Genomic DNA, 18,213 nt, shown 5'->3' on the forward strand with positions numbered 1-18,213 from the left:
TGGGGAAGCAGCGCTACCGTGGCCTCTTCTGTGTATAAATCCCAGCCTCTCGGTTGTTAGGGACAGTCGACTTTTGGGGCTAAACTAAGAGCGCCGCTCTGCCTGTCGTTTCCGCGCTGTTCCTGAATCGTCGCAGTTTATTTCTCGCCATGCAGTAAAACCAGTTAAGTTTTGCCACCGGCTTATTGTCGTCAACACCAAGGCAGAACTTCCGCTCGCTGCTTGTCCACTTCACTACCACTAGACGACGGAGGTTAGGGAGCTCGGTACGGGGACGTCTTGGCCAATGTAACAATGCCTATAACAGCTTGTGATTGCCGATTTTCAAAATCTGCGCATAAATGAGCACTACTTAGCCTAACTTCCGCTTTCTAGGGCAGTTTGAGATCGGTATTCATGTTACCGGTCAACATTGACTGTTCAGATCTCTACGGGGTTAAACCTTGTCATCAGGTTCCAACAACTCCTGGAAAGCAACCACCAGGAACACTGGAATTAGACGCTCATTCACAGCGATAAGAGGTGCAACATTGAATCCAAAAATTTGTGGATGGTGGTAGTTAGTTATTGTTTCCACAATTTTTACATTAATTTCTAGACTACGTTCTGCGTTCTCTCTTAATAAATTTCTTGATACAGGTGCAGTTACAGTCTCGTTTCTATAAGCATAATCAAATACAACTCTATTCTTAATGAAGCGGTTGAGCATCGAACGCACCTGTTAGGAAATCATCGCTATATTGAATAGCCAACGGCGAAACATCACTGCGCCGTGGCAGTTCCTTAAGGCTTAAAACTCACACTGCCGACAGGCTCTAAAACATTTCAAGTAAAAATCTGTTCGGATAGTCAACATCTTTTAATGAATGCTGTTTTAATGTGCGGAAGTGTTTTCGGCAGTGTTAAGACGTCACGCCTAAACGATTGGGATAATGTCATTGCGTACCAGAAAATTCCTATATTGGTACCTAACAGTCCTCATGTAGGAGCATGTTAATTTCATGATAAATCGTCATCTTCTGGTTGCGTCGCACTTATTGCGTCAGCAGACAAAGTAACGCTTTTATTCAAATCAGTACTTCGAGGTCTCAAGTATTATTTTTCATGCCTGTTGCCTGTTTCGCTATATGCGACGCTCGAGGATGCGGGAGTGGCCATTGACCACAAATGGGAACGGTGTGCTTGTTGAATTAAGCCGATGAATCGCCATCTGCCCAGCAGTTTTTTGGGTGTCTGTTGGCGCCCTTTTGCCAGCATAAACAGCAACATTTTTCGGTTTCGCTGTGGCAGATACAAGTTGCGGTCGTCTTCGTTTGAAATTGTTTCTATTTACGTAGAAATTTATGGTACCTATACTTACGGCGTTGTAGACCAAAAACATTGTGTTCCGTTTCTTTGGGTGGCTAAAACGCGCTTTTTAAGGGCTAGAAATTCGGCAACTAATTATAACAATAGCGAAAAAGACTGGTCAAGTGGCGTATCCACAAGGAGAAACGCTCAAAATTTTTAACGGTGACGCTCTTCGCTATCGTAGTTGGGCCGGCGATTCTGCCCAAGAAAATTTCGCCTAGCGATGACGTCATCACGCGCGCCGGCACTCCTTTGCCGTAACCTCGCCTCGCCGTGCTCGGGCGGTACTCGTGCCGCCACCTGTCGGAGGAGCGATACAACTGGGCCTCGTAAGCTGCTACTGCAGCTTTCAGCTCATCAACCGAGCCAGAAGTACTAGTAGTAAGTAGTAAGTGGTTCGATGGAAAAGGAAAAGAAATGGACTGGGATATTATTGAACCCAGCTGGGGGCTCACCGGCATACAACCCAGTCCGGGGGGAGGGGGAGGAGGGGGGATGAAAGATTAGAGGAGAAAAGGGGTGATGAAAGAGATGGGTAAGCTAGGAAAGGAAATTAAAACGTGGAGCCTCTTCTTAACTAGTAAAACGAAGTTGAATTGAATTGATCTGGTACGAGCGCGGCTTTGGAAACGTGTCGCGGGTGCTGCGCTCTATCGCTTGTTGCAGCGAGTGGTGCAGTTTTGGCGGTTCAAAGATAATCATAGCCAAAAATAAAGAAGCCAAAAGGCCGAGAACCGATAAAGGAAATCCACTTCTTAATTAGCGTCCCACACGCCACGGCACACAACCCCAATGGTCGCCAGCGAACGAGTTCTAACAGTTTGAGGAAACGCTCGTCCCGCGGCGCCCTTCGCTACTCTTGGAGCGTCATTGCAAAACCGGTGGGTACGGGTGCCCGCACATTGTACCGTCAAGGACAAATGAAACGCAATCAGGAAAAGATGAGCCAGAACACACAAACAGCCCGATTTCTTTACATTCAAGTCAAATTACGCGTGACCTAATTACCGTAAAATGTGTGGAAATTTTGCTTTCCGAATATATGCCAATAGCGCGCCATTATTGGGCCTCCACAAAGGGTATTTTTCAATTTTGCGTATTCCGAATTTCGCGTATTCTGACTGTACATACTTTATTGACCGAGTGTTCATGCTTTATGGTGGGCTAAGGACGACACCACGCAAGAAACTTGACCGAGTCACGCGGCATGAAAATGCGGAAAACTTGGCCGTGTCTCCAAGAATAAGAACGCATACCAACGCTCCAACTGGGCGATGAGGTGCATCGCAGCGGATGGCTACAGATATATTTAGCCCACACGGGCTTTTTTTAACACTTTTTTTAACCTCGATCACATCATTAACAAAGTACCAAGTGTTCCTGCCAAGTGTCGCTCTACTATTTAAAACTATCAGACCCGAACTCCAGACGAACCTGCAGTGATCCGTCCTTAACCAAAGGGAGTCAACTTGATCGGACTTGCCCTGGCTATCAGACCCGAACTCCAGACGAACCTGCAGTGATCCGTCCTTAACCAAAGGGAGTCAACTTGATCGGACTTGCCCTGAAGATTAACTCGTCACCTTGCGTGAAGTCTCTGGGCTTCGCCATTTGCAAAGAGAGGTGCCTTGAGGGAAGATGAATGCCGCATTTGTTTGCACTCGCTCTTTGCGAAGCTTGAACACAGGGAAATGTCGCAGCGATGGCAGTACAGTGGAATGAATTGAGGTACTTTCAGTACAACCTGCACTCTGCACGGATAGCGTCTCACGCAAGAGCATAACAGAGGGAAAATAATGAGGTCAATCAGGCGAGGAGCCTAATGCTTTAAACACCGTAAAACCATAATTGAAAGCACGTGGTTGGAACGATTTTGCGAGCAAATTGAGAAATTACCTGTTAGAAGCAGCTGCGAAAGCCACGCCTCGGACGCTGTACTTATACCTCAATCAGAAATCGCTCCTGTTCTTCAATACTTGCGGTTACCACCGGCAACACGGGTTTTACGAAAATTAGTTTTTTGATTGAAGGTACAAATTAAAGCCACCATAAAAGTTGCGATGACCTCACGCACTCCTTAAAGTTCAACTCCGCCGGGCGCCTCCGACGAGCTCATCCGGGAATTTGCCCCACTGTTCAGGCTTGGGCAAGAAATGTGGGGAACAAAACCGAGAGTACTTCGGGGCGCTGAGATGGTAAACGATTGAAAAGCGAATCGCTCAGGCGTGGCTTAGCAAGCTCCCTCACTTCAGGCGGCTGTGACCGTCGTGGCACCGGATTGTGAAAGCGACGCACGACCGATGTGCAGCGAGCCAAATAAACCGAGCCTGCCACCGGGGATACGAACCTATTGATTTTCACTGAAGAGGAGGTTTCAAGAGAAGCATACACCCCTTTGTTCGTCTGTTCAAAAAAGTATATATACCGTTGATAGCTCACAAAGAAACACTTGTTTCCTATGGTTTCTAAGCAACGGCCGTCGTAGCCAGGGCTATCGAGCACTTAGTCCACTCATTCATGGAAGACAAGCTAGCGGAGCAATCAAGAAAGGACAAAGTACAAATGAGGGTAGCTACTCTCTCCGAAAGAGCGTTATATATTCATCAATACAGGCTCCACGTGGTACCGGCATTAATCATTTGATTAATCCACCCAGGTAGTGGGAGTGTTCGGTAAATGAAATGGGGTAAGGTGGGGAATTCCCAAATGGCGTGTGGTGTGATACCCCGAGCGCCACATGCCGGTCAGTTTGGCTGGTGTTTAATGTGGGTTTGATGTGGTGGAGGACCTCTTTGGTGGGGAGGGAATTTGTCTGTAATAGTCGCATTATTTGTCTCATGGTGGAAAAAGAGCCGTGTGAAGGGGCGGTAGCTCTAGCCGCTGCAGGCGGTGGTCTGTGGTAATGTATCTGAAAGTAAGCAAGGGTTGGTGGGCGTTTTCTGCGCCGTGACGTGTGACGTCTACGTCTGGGGCTCGGTAAATAATCCCTCGAGTAGCCAGGTCAGCCGTTTCTGCACCGCCAAAGCCCACGTCAGTGGGGGTCTTTTGCAGGAATTATGATTTTGTTGGAAAGAGGGCGGGATAGGAGACTTCGACGAGCAGGGAAGGAGATGTGTCCCCTCGTGAAATTTTGTACGGCCATTTAAATTCGGAGAATATGTGAGGTTGGGCGGTTGGTGTGTTATGGCCAGCGCTATTGACGCTTCCTTGGCCTCGTGGGTGTAGGCTGTGCACATGGTGGGTGCCGTTGCCGGTATCGGTTTGTTTCCTGTAATAATAGCGGCAGCCAAAGCTCGTCGCTGTCTATGTTCTGCAGAGTCTACGTAAATGGAGTCAGGAGATGGGGTAGATAGGCGTAAGTACGTCAAAGCGCGGGCCCTTCGTCAGGCTGCGTGGGTAGGCTGCATGTGAAGGGGAAGGGGGAGGATTTCGAAGTTCTCGAGACGGCATAGGGGGGGGGGTGAATGTGGGTGGGCGACCCTAGGGCAGTGAGGTTGAGGTGTTGGAGGTGGATCGAACCTGTGGAAGTTGTGGATACACGAGCAAGTTGACTGAGGCGGGGAGCTTTGTGGAGCTTCGGGATCGTGCTAAAGTTCCAGTTGAAAGAAGGCGCTTGTTGAGGTGTTTCGTGGAAGGAGAAGTGCTGGTCTGTATACCCTGCGCTGTTCTGCTTCCAAATGGTGAAGCCCAAAGCCGTGAGAGCTATCTCAAAATGCATTGCAGCGATCAGAGCGTAAATCCAATGGCCGAGTGTTGACTAATGCTTACATTTAACAATATTTTGGCTCGCACCCTCCAAAAGTTGAAAGCTAACAAATTGTCCCAGGTGACCAAACAATCGACTTTATACGTAGCATACGTGGCTGCTGTAGGATTTCTTTCCCTATGCGACAATGATTGAAAAAGAAAGTACACTGCTGGAGTTTGAAGGTGTCCCGTGCTAATGTACAGAGGTTACGCGCCTGTACGCTGGCCCACGTATAGGAGTATAACGGTCAGCGTGATGGATTTCCCAGAGAGGAATGCGACATAAACAAAAAATGAAGCCGTAGAAAATATATCCCCCAGTCCTGTCTCTTGGCGGTGGCTTCATGTAGTCCCTAGGACAACAAAGAGGCTTGACGGGAAATCAGCTGGTGAATCGTCACTGTCTCTTTTCATTAATAACCGGCCTAATTAATTACAGTTATCTTTAAACTGCACAAGCCTTATTGGAAAACAAGCACTTTGAATGAACCAGAATTGAATTTTGTTTTTATGATTGTACTAGCGGTAGTACCCAGCGGTGCCCGGATGGGCCATTATATTAATGACACTAATGGGTAGAACGCGTGTTCATTTATTTGTTAGTAGTCATAATTGGTTAGTTCATCACGAAGTGGTACACACTCAGGAGCTCGTGCCGGCTGTCAATAGATGGGCTCCAACCGCAGGCGCATCGAGGTAATGTGAAACGACTCGCACTCGTGTTTTACTGAAACCCTGGCTAAACAAATTGCACCAACATGGTGCACTCGAGCGAGTGAGTCAGTGAGTAAAAACGTTTTATTGAGCCGGTGAAGTGGGGGTGGTTCCCAATTTTAGAAAGCCATGTAATGAGTGGGCAACCTTCGGTGCGGAGGAAGACTTGTCTGGACATCCAAATCGCTGTTAGTTACCAGGTTCTCTTAGAGCTCATGGGTGGAAAGAGTCGATTGGAGAAGGGGGAGATTGTTTTGCTTGCATTCTTAATAATTAACATATGAGGAAGAGTATAAGGTTATAAGCACAACTAGAATTCGGCAGGAGATTACGCTGGGAACACACGATGGAGGCCGACTGAGTGAGGGGTATTCTTACCCATGGAAAGTGCTATCTCAGCAGATGTGAACAATGCTCATCAGTACAGTTTTATGATAAGTAATACGGGCTTCCTATGGGAGGCGCGGGGTTGCAGGATGTCTCAACAGAAGGCGAGCGCTAACCTTTGCGCTTTTTCCCAGTCCGTCTGCTCTTTTAGATTTATGATAAATGACAGGGCTCCTACGGGAGGGGCGTTGGTTGCAGATAGTGCCAACAGATGGCGAGTGCTCTGCGAACGCGGGAAAATTCAAGCGATTTCCTCGTCCAGAGGGGTGTAAATTAAAAAACCTCGCTTGCCTTTTTATCCGCATGTTAGGACAAAATCCTGAAATTATTTTTGGGCGATTCAATGGGCAGCATTTGCAAGCGAAAACGAATGAGATATATCAACTGGCTGTGTGGTGATAGACGAATGTGTAAAAACACAGTGTTTTCCCGAAATCCTGCTTGCCTCTATTCGGGGGGTGTCATAGATAAACGTTGTAGAACAGTGTTTAGATACCTGAGTAAGTTACTTATTCCAACAAAAAACACTTCAATATGTGAAATGACGTGCGATAAAAAAATTAATATCTGAAAAACTCTTTTACCGCTTTTCACTCTCCCCATGATATAATTTTTAAAATTTTCAGCTATATTGACCTCCAACATCGTGATCACAATGTGCTCACGAAATCTGAAGCAGTTTGAAAGAGCAGTTTGGCTAGGCGTGGACATCACCTATTAGGCCTTTTTGGCTCGTCAGCCATGTCATTTGTAAAAATCAATTTGGCCCCTTTAGCGGCGTCGCAGGGCAAAATCCTTAAAAATGGTTATCTGAATTTGTATGAGTAACATATGCTAGCAAAAAGCAGTTGGATAAATGAATCGGTGAAAGATCTTTTTGAGAATCTTGCATCACGCAGCGCGTGCTGGGCTTCTGTGGCGCAGCCTCGGCATACTGCCCTCCCCTCAGACTTTCGTCATACTCTCATCCTCCGCTTGCCTGCGGGCTCATATTCGGTGGGGTCTTTGTTCGCTAGGTTATCTGATAGCACGTCGCCGCCGGTAGGCGTCTCGCGCCACGTCGGCATGCCACCCTCCCCCTCATACTTTAGCCCCACTTTCATCCTCCGAATTTCTTCTGTCTTCGGTGTTCACGTCGTTCGCTCGTTTACAAAGCCAACGAAGCCGCCGAACCACAGCAGCGGACGCCGAAGTGCTGCGCAGTAAAAACATTTTTCGCCCTTCGCTAAAAACATTAAACCAGTTTGCAAACCGGTTCACAGCTTTCCAACCGGTTCCCGAACCACTTCTGTACGCGATTTAGTCAAACCGAAACTGAACCGCAACGAAACAAATTCACTCGAATCCGAACCCCAATCGATTCAGTATTTTTTGCGGTTTGACACGCTGGTATTTTTGGACTGCCGCGTGTTCTTGCGGTGGACCCCTTCTCATCTGTTCAGGGCATTTGTTCCTCTGTCTCTGTCTTTTTTATTTCTCCTTCACTCTTACACAAACATTCGTCCTTTCCGCAAGCCACCTGTTGCATGCATGAGCCTTCCAGTAGCCCCTATACCACCTGCATAAAAGCACGGCGCCAGTGCACTGCGGGCGGGGCTATTTGTTGCCCTAGTGGAAAATTTATTGGGGCCTCGACAACCTGATCAACCCGTGACGAAGAATACTAATGCCGCATTAGGTATCTCTATGTCGCATATGATATAAAAGCGACATAAATAATTTAACCAGCAAACGGGCCGCTGCTTTACGAGAATACCTTATTTGAGACTGTGTGCCGCTTTAATGCACGATAAAATCGCATCGTGAAGCGCACATGTTTTCGGAAGCTGTCGTGAAAACAGCTAATCAGGCTTCACGGTCGCGCATTCACTCATTCCCTCTGCGAGAGAATTAACTCCGCGGTGACCAACCGAAACGAAAGCGATCGCATAGCCCGAAGGAAATGTTTATCGCCAATACTTTTTATTTTATTTTCGTAAAGATAATCAATAAAGCGCGGCCTTTTCGGGGTTAAGATAAGACGATGTCACATCAGATAAGATACGACGCTCACCATAAGCTTGGTAGTCTTATGCTGCGAGACCCTTAGAAACCTATGAATACCTACTGCACTGGTTAGCAAGTGAAAGAAAATGCCATCAGAGGACTACCACCTTATCTGCCATTAAAACAGGGGAGAACTTGTATCGGTTTATATCGCGTGATGCTCAAACATTTCACTTTTTTTCTTAACAGACTGTTAAAATCCTACTCAATCGATTAGGTTAAGAGGCAACTGCAGCGTAAGGTTTTATACACTAAAACTGTGGTTTTGGTAAGTTCGGGGGGAGGTCGGGCACACCAGTGAGGGACACAGCACTCGTGTGGATATAGACTGCGCAGAAAATGAACAGCGAATGGTGGTTTGAGTTGCCTAACAACGGTTTTTTCTTTGTATTGCAGCCCCGCGTCGTGCTATCATGTGGTAAATGGGAGCCGCCGGAGCCCGCTTCTACATCTTTATAAAATTTCACTGGTCAACTTTATCTAAGCACACGTTCACTGTTTCATACGTGGCCTATGATCCTTACCGCATTTTTTTAAAGCAAAGCTGTTGTGTCCTGAGTGATGCCATGGTTCGCCAATACGCCCTGCCGGAAAGCCAAATTCTTTGACGACGGTGATGAATGATCGTGGGTGAGAGGAAGAGAATAAACATTTAATGGAGCAGTCAATGTTGTTGGGTTGACCGCCAGGTTGGGGACTTCCTTAGTCCAGGAAGCCCTGGGTCTTGGCGGCCTGTCTCACCCAGTCTACCAGATGTTGTTGGAGATCCGGGTTGGAGCTGGTCGACCGACCCTCGCACTGCTCAAATGAGGGATTTGGGTTTGGGGCAAGGGATGGTGTGTGACGGCACTGCCGTACCATGTGGTAGAGAGTGCATGGCTCCATGAAGAACTTACAAGTGTATGTGTACAATGTCGGATGCATTGGGTGTAGTAATGTACCACGTGGAAATGGGTTAGTTTGTAGCTGTCTGTATATGACCGTGTCTTCGCGAGACATGTTGAGATGTGGAGGCGGAAAGGTTCTTCGTCCCAAGCGGAAGTGGGCCAGGATGTCACTGTACCTTGTGGGGATTATTTCTCTTGTTGGGCTTATGGAAGGACTGGCTGACATCCCAGAAGGAGGCAGTGAAATAGAAAACGCTTCCCGTGGCCGCAATCTAACGCGTTATGAAGGCGGCGCCTCTCCGATGACTCCATTTCGACAAGGTCGAGGCGAAAGCCAGCAGGAGATACCAATTCCCGCCGTAAACCCCAAGCCCAAACTGTAGGCCTACTGAGCGCACACCCGAGAGCAGATGTGGGTATGCTAGAAAAGAGGTTTGCGCCTCCAGAATAGCACATACTCGAAGTGTGGGATTGGCTAAGCAACGAATCCATCACGAGAGAGCTTCGCGCTCAACCATTGTCCTCTTCAGATGGAAGGGTGCATGATTTATTTTTGTCACACTCGTTGTGGCGACCAATTACTAGATAGAGAGAGACAGAGAAAGAGTAGACATGTTTATTCAAGCGAAATTGGTATTGGATGACTTGTGCCGTCGGTGGTGGCGTACGCCGAAACGCCTTGCGGCAAAGCCGACTTTACCAACGTTATTCAATGGGGATGATGATGATGATGATGATGCCCTGAAGGGTTCGGCACGTACCCACTCGGGGGCATCGGCCAGCTGGATAAAGTGTTGCCTGCGCCCTTTTTGGAGTTTATAGATAGATTTTTTGAGCTCGCTGTTCGCACTTGGCGCGGACACGTTGGACGTCGGACGTCGTTGGACGTCGACAGAGGAGCCGGCCAAGGCACGCTGTTAAAGCTCGACAGTGGGGATTGAGAGGCACGGCGCACAACGTATATAACGTTAGCTTCGGCTGTAGTACGAGATGGGCCTGCGTTTCTACCACGGGTGCCTCATTTTTGCACCCACGTTTGTTGATTGTAGAACCGGCTATTGCTGTCTAGCGAGCACCAGCGATGGCCGGCCATGTATGCGCCGCCGCTGATACTCGACTTCGGCTAGGAGGATCAGAAGAAAAAAAACTATTTGGGCATTGCCTTTAATGGGAGTGGCTTCTCCATCCACAACTGCATGTGCCATCTTCGCCAGTGCAGCTTTCTCAACCTGAAGGGCCTGGTTAGGTTCACTGATCCAGAATAGGAGAAGGAAGAAGGGGTCTGTAAAAATTGGTTGTGCTGGCATTCTCAGATGACGTGAAGGAGTGTGTCTGGTTTGGTTGTTCACAAAATTTTCGTAGTGAACCGTACTCATTTAATGGCGTGCGAGAAAGTATCATTTTGAGCCTTAAAGCAACCTGAGATCCAGTGTCGGCGTTTTTGTCATCTGTCGCTGCAGTGTTGGAAGAGCCCTTATGCATCGTCTGTAGCGTTGGTGGCGTCATCTCGTGGTACATCGTGAGATGGTGGGGCCCCGTTCTCCTTTCGGGGTCTGGTTGGCGAGGGCGAGGGCCCGAGCCGTGAAATGGGAAACCTTGTTTTCTTTCATGGAGAAGTGGGCCAGTCCAGACGATCTAGACTATCTGGTTTGCTTCGGCATGACCGCGAGGACACTACCGTTACGAACCGGAAATAAAAAAAAACCTTTGCTGTAACGTATTACCTCATTGACCCGTAACAGTGGCAAGGCCGTACAGCGGTACATTATCTAACATGTGCCATCGGTGGAACGAGCATTAGCACGTGGCGATCAATAACGAAATACCCGAACGAATAATCGGCAGTTTGGCGTCAATGTGCGCCGGGATGAGCCGTGTATGTCCTTGGAATTACCAATAGTAATGGCGAATCCTAATCAATAGCGTGCATCGACTATGCAATACATCGGTGGCAGCTAACAACCAAAAATGATTTCGCATTTCACTGAGCTTCCTGTCGCTGCCGTTTTGTGGTTGGAACTACCTTATTCTTTATTCGCAGATGCGGATAAATTATATAGATGCAGTATATAAAAGCAATTACGAAAATTTGTGAGAGTCACAGTTATTTTGATTAGTATAGGGCATGCTAAACAAAGTAATGCAGTTTTGTAATTATACCCGAATGGACTCCGCCACCACGAAGCACCCGCAGCCCTCATTGTACGAATAATCCGATTTCATTTTCGTGACCGAACGCTCATTCTTCGGTGCACTTTATATTCATAATATTGAAGGATTTAGGCTCATTTCTACTTTAGGACGGGCAGGGTACGCAGGTATGCGGCAGAGTTTATAAAATTTTTATACCCAGCATCGGACAGCCCCGGTTGGATAATGAAGCTATGGCGATGTATTTCCGCTCCTGAACTCGGCATGTGACCAGATAAACAGAGCAGAATATTAACTTGTTGAACCATCACTGCCGCAAAGGGTATCTCCGACTTCTTCACCGCAGCTCTATTTCTAGAATGCGCAGACCACGACGGGAAAAAACGTGTGTATGTTTCGAGGCTTACTCTCTAGAGGTTACTTTTGTCTCGAAGTTATATATGCATGTACCTTATATATGCATGTTGTACCTTATAGCTCGATCCAACCGCTGAATCCCGTTAAAATGTTTCTAAATTTTCAAAAGGGGAGTGACAGCGTCTTAACCAATGAACTGTAGGTTGCACACATGTATGATCATGAATATTTACATAATAGGTTGTTAACATTCAACGCTGCCTTCGTTGAAACACGTGATAAAAATAAATGCAAAATATTGGTGTCTTAACTTAGTTCATTGCCAACTAGATTTACAAGCAATAGCAGGTGTGTCAGGTTCTTCATGTCCTTATACGATCCTACGATAACGAACTTCCGCTAGTAGGAGGGCTCCACGTGGCATTCAGCAAGATGTCATGGCATTGCTTCATCTCGCATCTATCTTTTTACCGCGCCCCAGCACCTTTCGGAACCAGGTCGATACGGGCGACCTTCCTTGAATCTCCAATGAGCATGCATGAATTGTAAGAATGAGAACGCAATAACAAAAGACAACTGAAAATACAGCGGGCGGCTAAAAACCGAGCCCATAGCGCAAACTTCAACCACGCTTCTGAATTGATCCAGCACCAATGTCGTGTGTGTTTTTATTTTGGTTAGCGCATGATTGAAATCGCGCTGCTGTTTTACTTTACTACTATTTTATTTGATGGTGCTGCATTATTCATATGATAGGAGGTGCCGGCAGTTCACTATAATGTTTTCGCGGCTGCTTCCAAAGGCAAGCTATCGCTTCCCAAAATCAGACATTCAAAGTTCAAGGTAAAAATTTTCGTGCAAGATTCTGCATATTTGTTTGGTGCTCACCGGCCTTGGGTAAGGCAACTTTAATGGGAAAGGTTGATGACTGCCACAGCATCTTTGGTGTCTTCTGTTGGATTTAGGTTTTTTATTGGTTTTCTACTTTTTCACCAAAACTAAGGGTACGGGGCATATGGTACCCAGAAGTACCTGGCTAGGTCCCCGTACCCTGTCCAATGTTAATGTTCTCAAGAACAGTACAACGCCTGCTTGCGCTTGTCGTCAACCTTACGATGTGATGTGCGATGTGATGTGCTCATTACGATGTGATGTGTTCACCGGCCTTGGGTTAGGCACCTTTCATGCGAAAGGTCGGCAAATGCAGCGGCATCTTTGGTGTCTTCCGTTGGCATCCGATTTTTTAATAAAGTTTTTAGTTTTTAGGTTTAAGTTTTAAGCTCTTAGTTTTTCACCAAATCTAAGGGCACGGGCACAAAAGGTAACCAGAAGTACCTGACTAGGTCCCCGTTTCTTGTTTAAAGGAGCCATGAAGACAAAATACAAGTTTGGTTCATTAGAAAAGCTGCTTTGTCCTGATAAAAATAATACCGATTTCATCGCAAACTTCCAGAAAATAACGGAGATATTAAAGAAAACGTGTGGAGGTGTGTTTACTCGCTAGCCAGTTTACGGCAACTTTTCTATGACGTCACAGAATTTTGTTTGGGCGATTGACGGCGGTCAAACTAATCAATCGCGAGGACACATGACTGGACGATTGTAGTAGGGCCGCTAGTTCCGTCGAATCACTTGAAGGGTAACGTGCACCTAACCCACTGAAAATTGTGCTTTTAGTGCTGGCCCATATGACGTCACTCGCGCCGATAACACGTCACTGTGGCGCGAAATTTGAAAGTCCTTAACTATTTCTTGCGTCTTCGTCGGTTAAAAAACGTCTTTCGTGGACGAAATGAAGCTGAGTGAGGTACTAAAGTCAAACTCTTTAAAGTTAAACAAAGTTGTAGTTTCTCTTCATGGACCCTTTAATGTTCTCAAGAACAGTACAATGCTGGCTTGCACTCGTCGGCAGCCTTACGATGTGATGTGCACAGCCAGACAGGCATGGATAACCAACGAAGAGATCACCCGGGGCTTTGGCGACGACCTTTGCAAGTTCGCGGGAGAGCTTCAGAGAAGATACGCTTTGCAGCGAGTGCTTTGAGAAATACCAGTCTTATCTAAACCTTTTGGCTCGAACAATCGTTTTTTTTAAAACTTAATGGTCCGCGAAATCCCACCAAAACATCATTATTCACTTTCATAAATTTCATTTGATCTTTTTTTAAACTATGCTGTTAACACATCCGGCATCCATCCGAACAGGCAGGGAGGATCATTAGACTCATTACCTTTTACAATGTATATGCAGTTTCGGATTGTTTGATTGGTAATCAAAACTGTCTTCCTTTTACGAAATGATTAGTCCTTTCACGACCGTCTTCGTTCATAAAGCCGATCGCAGTTGCTCCCGTTCAAAGTCAACTATTTCTTTTTATTGTTTTTGAATGATCTCTCTTATGTGGTGAAATTGTAAAGATTCCAATAAACGCATTTAATTTTTCGTCGACAAAAGCGCTCCAGAACAGTTACTCCGTATGAATGGTTTAGAATATCATCGAAGAAAAGACGGAGAACTTCCACAAAAATACCAATACTGAGGCCTCCCGTTTCCCTACTGAGAAAGCGTCCTGGCATTTTTGTGCGCGCTGTCACCGTCATAAAGGGACAACTAATTAATGCGGTGCAGAATGCTAAGCACCAAGTTTTTGCCCACTGCTTGTTCAGATGCACTCACTTAAACAATCAGCAATAACTCACTAGGAAGGCACCACGGCTTTGCCCTTTTGTCGTTGTTTCTCTTTCTCTCGCGCCGTACAAGATATTGCAGAAAATTCCCGACATGGCATACGCTGCCATGGAAGACGCTCATTCTTTCCTAGACCAACGAGTTCGCTCTGCGTTGTAGCATGGATAAAATAATATCCGGTTCTAGTTGATTGTAAATCGCTTGAAAAATGCTTTACAACATTCAAAGCTGCACCGTCGCAGTTACCGCTTTCAGAAAAGGGGCGCATCAGCAAACATACTTTAGGCTGCTTCATAAACAAATCGGGTTTTGCCAGTGTATTTAGGTTTGTGCACTTCAACCCGACTCGTACAACTGGGATAGAAATTGTGATCCTTGCGCAGTGAACGGCGATTTAACCACGAAAACACAGTTTGTTTTGTAACAGAAGGAAAGGGAGAGAAATGTCTCTTACGGCTGTCGACGAGTTTCGGGGCATCCACAGCGGTGTACGAGGACCGACTGCGAGATAGTGGGACTCAGAAGATGCGATCGGAGGTGGCTTCCCAGGCGTGGGAAGCGGTCACTCATGAAGAGGCCTCGCACATGGTGGCGCGGACGCTCTTGGCCACCTTCGCCTCGCAGTCCCCGCGCCAGAAAGAGCGATATTTCTGTAAAAAGATGAAACGGGAGACAAATATTTTCACACCTGAAGCGTCTGTTCGGAGGTTTCGGTTACATGCGAGCAGCGCCCGACAATACGGCTACACCAGTATGATTACGAAGAAAGCGTGTACCACAGTTCTGGCCTAGTGCACACCGGTGCAAAAAACACCTCTGCTTTTACAGCCTTGCTGAAGCGGCAGAACTTCATGTGCACTGGCAGCTGGCGCACCTGACAACCAGGGTGGGAAGTAGACATCGTATTCACGATATCGACGAACCCTTCTATCAGCCGCCCAAACCGGCGCCACGTCCGCGACCTTCGGAAGTCGTGAATATGACGCGCCAACGATTTTTCTACAGGAGAGTGGGTGACAATCACTAAAGTACAATAACCCTCCACACGCATTTTAGGAACTGGAAAAAATGCTCGTCCGCTCATCATGTTCACTCCGCCACCTTCCCGAACGTTTCAGTTCCCCACGACCACGCTAGTAACGTAGGTTTTGGAGGGATGCGGTCGGTATCTTCATACACGCTTGCTCGTGCCTCCAAAAACCACTTACGCCAGCTATGTGCCGCCCATAACAGCATGTGAGGTAAAAGGGTATGTAATCAAATCCTCTACAGACTACGCCCACTCGTGATAAATTTGATACACGCCAACATTGATCAGTACCCAGGTAGCCTCAGGCATATTGGAGGAATATATCAAATAATTAACCCAGCCCAACGCATTTTGAATGCGTAGGATTCTTCGCCAAATACCCCCATACCCATAACCGTGTAACGCCCAGAATTTCCACAAAAATGCAGATACCGCAAAAGTTTCATCAGTAATCGCTGCAATAGCGTAAAGGGAGGTAACTTGTCGCACGAACATTTGAAAAACAAGAAAATAAAAAGATAATAAAAAATTACGGTAATTGAAAACACGTATAACGCATGGCATTTCCACAGTACTGCGGATTTCGCGAAAGTTTCACCTGTAATCGTTATATTAGCTTAAATAAAGATAATTGGTTGAACGAAATTCTGAAAAAAAAGTAAAAGAATTACAAAAAATGACGAACCGTGTAACGTCCTACAGTTTCACAGTAACGCCCATTTCGCGAAAGTTCCAAATGTAATCTTTATAATAACGTAAAGGGAGATAATTGGTATGGCGAAATTCTGAAAAACGGCAAAATAAGAAAAATATTTAAAGAATACGGAAATGGGCAAAATGTATGACGCATACCATTTCCACAATAATGCTGATTTCGCGAAAGTTCCACCAGTAATCGTTATAATAGCGTAAATGGAGACAATTGGTCGAAGAAAATTTTGAAAAATTAACAAATAAGAAAGATATAAAAAAATTACGGAGACTGGTGCACAGTGTAGCGCACTGCATTTCCACAGTAATGCAGGTTTTCGGGAAGTTCCAAATGTAATCGGTATAATAACGTAAATGGAGATAATTGGTCCGACGAAATTGTGGAAAACTAGAATATAAGAAAAATATTAAAAGATTACGGAAATTGGCAAAACGTATGACGCATGGCATTTCGACAATAATGGAGATTTCGTAGACGTTTCACTTGTAATCGTTGTATTACCTTGAATAAAGATGTTTGGTCGAAGAAAATTTTGGAAATCTAGAAATATAAAAATTATGTAAAATAATTACAAGAAATGGCGAAAAATGTAACAACCTGCATTTCCACAATAACGAAGATTTCGCCAAAATCCAAAATGTAATCGTTATAATAACGTAGATGCAGGTATTTGATCGGTCGAAATTTTTAGAAACTAAGGATTACGAAAAATATAAAAAAATTACGGAAACTGGCATAACCTATAATGCAGGGAATTTCGACAATAATGCCTATTTGGGCAAGTTTCACGTGTCATCGCTATAATAGCGCAAATGAAGACAAATGGAGGGAGGAAAATTTGAAAAACTAGAAAATAAGACAAATATAAAATTATTACAAAACCGGGCTAACCGTGTAACGCCCTGCATTTCCACAATATTGCAGATTCCGGGAAAGTTCCCAGTGTAGTGATTATAATAACGCAAATAGAGATAATTGGTCCAACAAAATTTTGTACAACTAAAAAAAAAAAGAAAAATATAAAAATAAGAAAAGGGAAAAAAAGAAAAAAAGAAGGAAAAGAAAAAGAAGAAATTACCGAAAAGCGCGAACCTTATAACGGCCTGCATTTGCAGAATAATGCAGATTTCGCGAATGTTCCACTTATCATAGCGCAAATGGAGGTAATTCGGCGGACAGGATTTAGGAAAACCGAAGAAGTTGGTTTAGACACTCACACTCAAGACAAGCGGCACAAGAATTCCACGTATTAGTAGATAATTCTCTGAATTTCTGGAGCATTCTTTTATTTAAAAAGACGGTGCATTCTTTGTTATAAAAATAAGCCAGAAACATTAGTCGATAAGATCGCGTCTTTACAGTGTGGTGATGCCACAGAGGTAAGGAACTGCCGGGTGGAGCTTCGGGAAAGAAAATAATAAATCCCTGAAATTGAAATATACAAAAGATTGATTGATTGATTGATTGATTGATTGATTGCTTGCTTGATTGATTGATTGATTGATTCATTCATTCATTCATTCATTCATTCATTCATTCATTGATTGATTGATTGATTGATTGATTGATTGATTGATTGATTGATTGATTGATTGATTGATTTATTGATTGATTCCTAATGGCGCTCCCCTTTTAACGGCGTGTTGACATGTGTCACATGGCCAAAAGGCTAATTCATATGTTGTACTGCTGCATTATTTTAGCGCTAAAGCAAACTTGGTCTGCTACATATGGTAGCTGTCCTACACTACAATCGCCTGTCTTCTTTTCCTCCATCAGCCTTCCAATATGATAATAGCCACAGCCTTGCACTTTGCTGTCTCAGTACTACCTTGAAAGCGAATATTCCCCTGATATATACTTGGGTGGAGAAAGGTCAACTTCCCTAGCATACTCCCGAGCGTGTTAGGTTAGTTAAAACAAGAAAAGAACAAACATAGCGGTGCGGTGACGATGATGGCCTGTGTCTGCAATGGGACATACGAGAGGCTGTAGACCGCTGAACAGACCCATTAGTGGCATTGTGTTGCACCCTTAAAAGGACACTCGAGTGATTTGTAAACATTGCGGGATTACTTGCGCAAATTGTAGTCTGAAGTCTCCGGCCATGTGTCGACCACTCCGCTGCCTTTACGCGAATTTA

The 18,213-nt window shown here is 45.4% G+C and overlaps 1 protein-coding gene across 3 annotated transcripts in view; it reads right to left on the minus strand.

Annotated features, from left to right (window-relative positions):
• Nucleotides 1-18,213, minus strand: part of LOC144169758 (immunoglobulin superfamily DCC subclass member 4-like) — a 411,050-nt gene that overhangs the window by 178,777 nt on the left and 214,060 nt on the right. For all 3 annotated transcript variants that reach the window (XM_077699085.1, XM_077699084.1, XM_077699086.1), the window contains exon 3: nt 14,783-14,978. In XM_077699085.1, coding sequence (XP_077555211.1) covers nt 14,783-14,806 — 24 coding nt within the window. In that variant the 5' untranslated portion in view covers nt 14,807-14,978. The remainder of the gene's footprint in view (nt 1-14,782; nt 14,979-18,213) is intronic.

This window comes from Haemaphysalis longicornis, unplaced genomic scaffold, assembly GCF_048455015.1.
Source record: "Haemaphysalis longicornis isolate Haplotype H1 unplaced genomic scaffold, Haemaphysalis longicornis Haplotype H1 scaffold_2, whole genome shotgun sequence".
NCBI classification, from domain to species: domain Eukaryota; kingdom Metazoa; phylum Arthropoda; class Arachnida; order Ixodida; family Ixodidae; genus Haemaphysalis; species Haemaphysalis longicornis.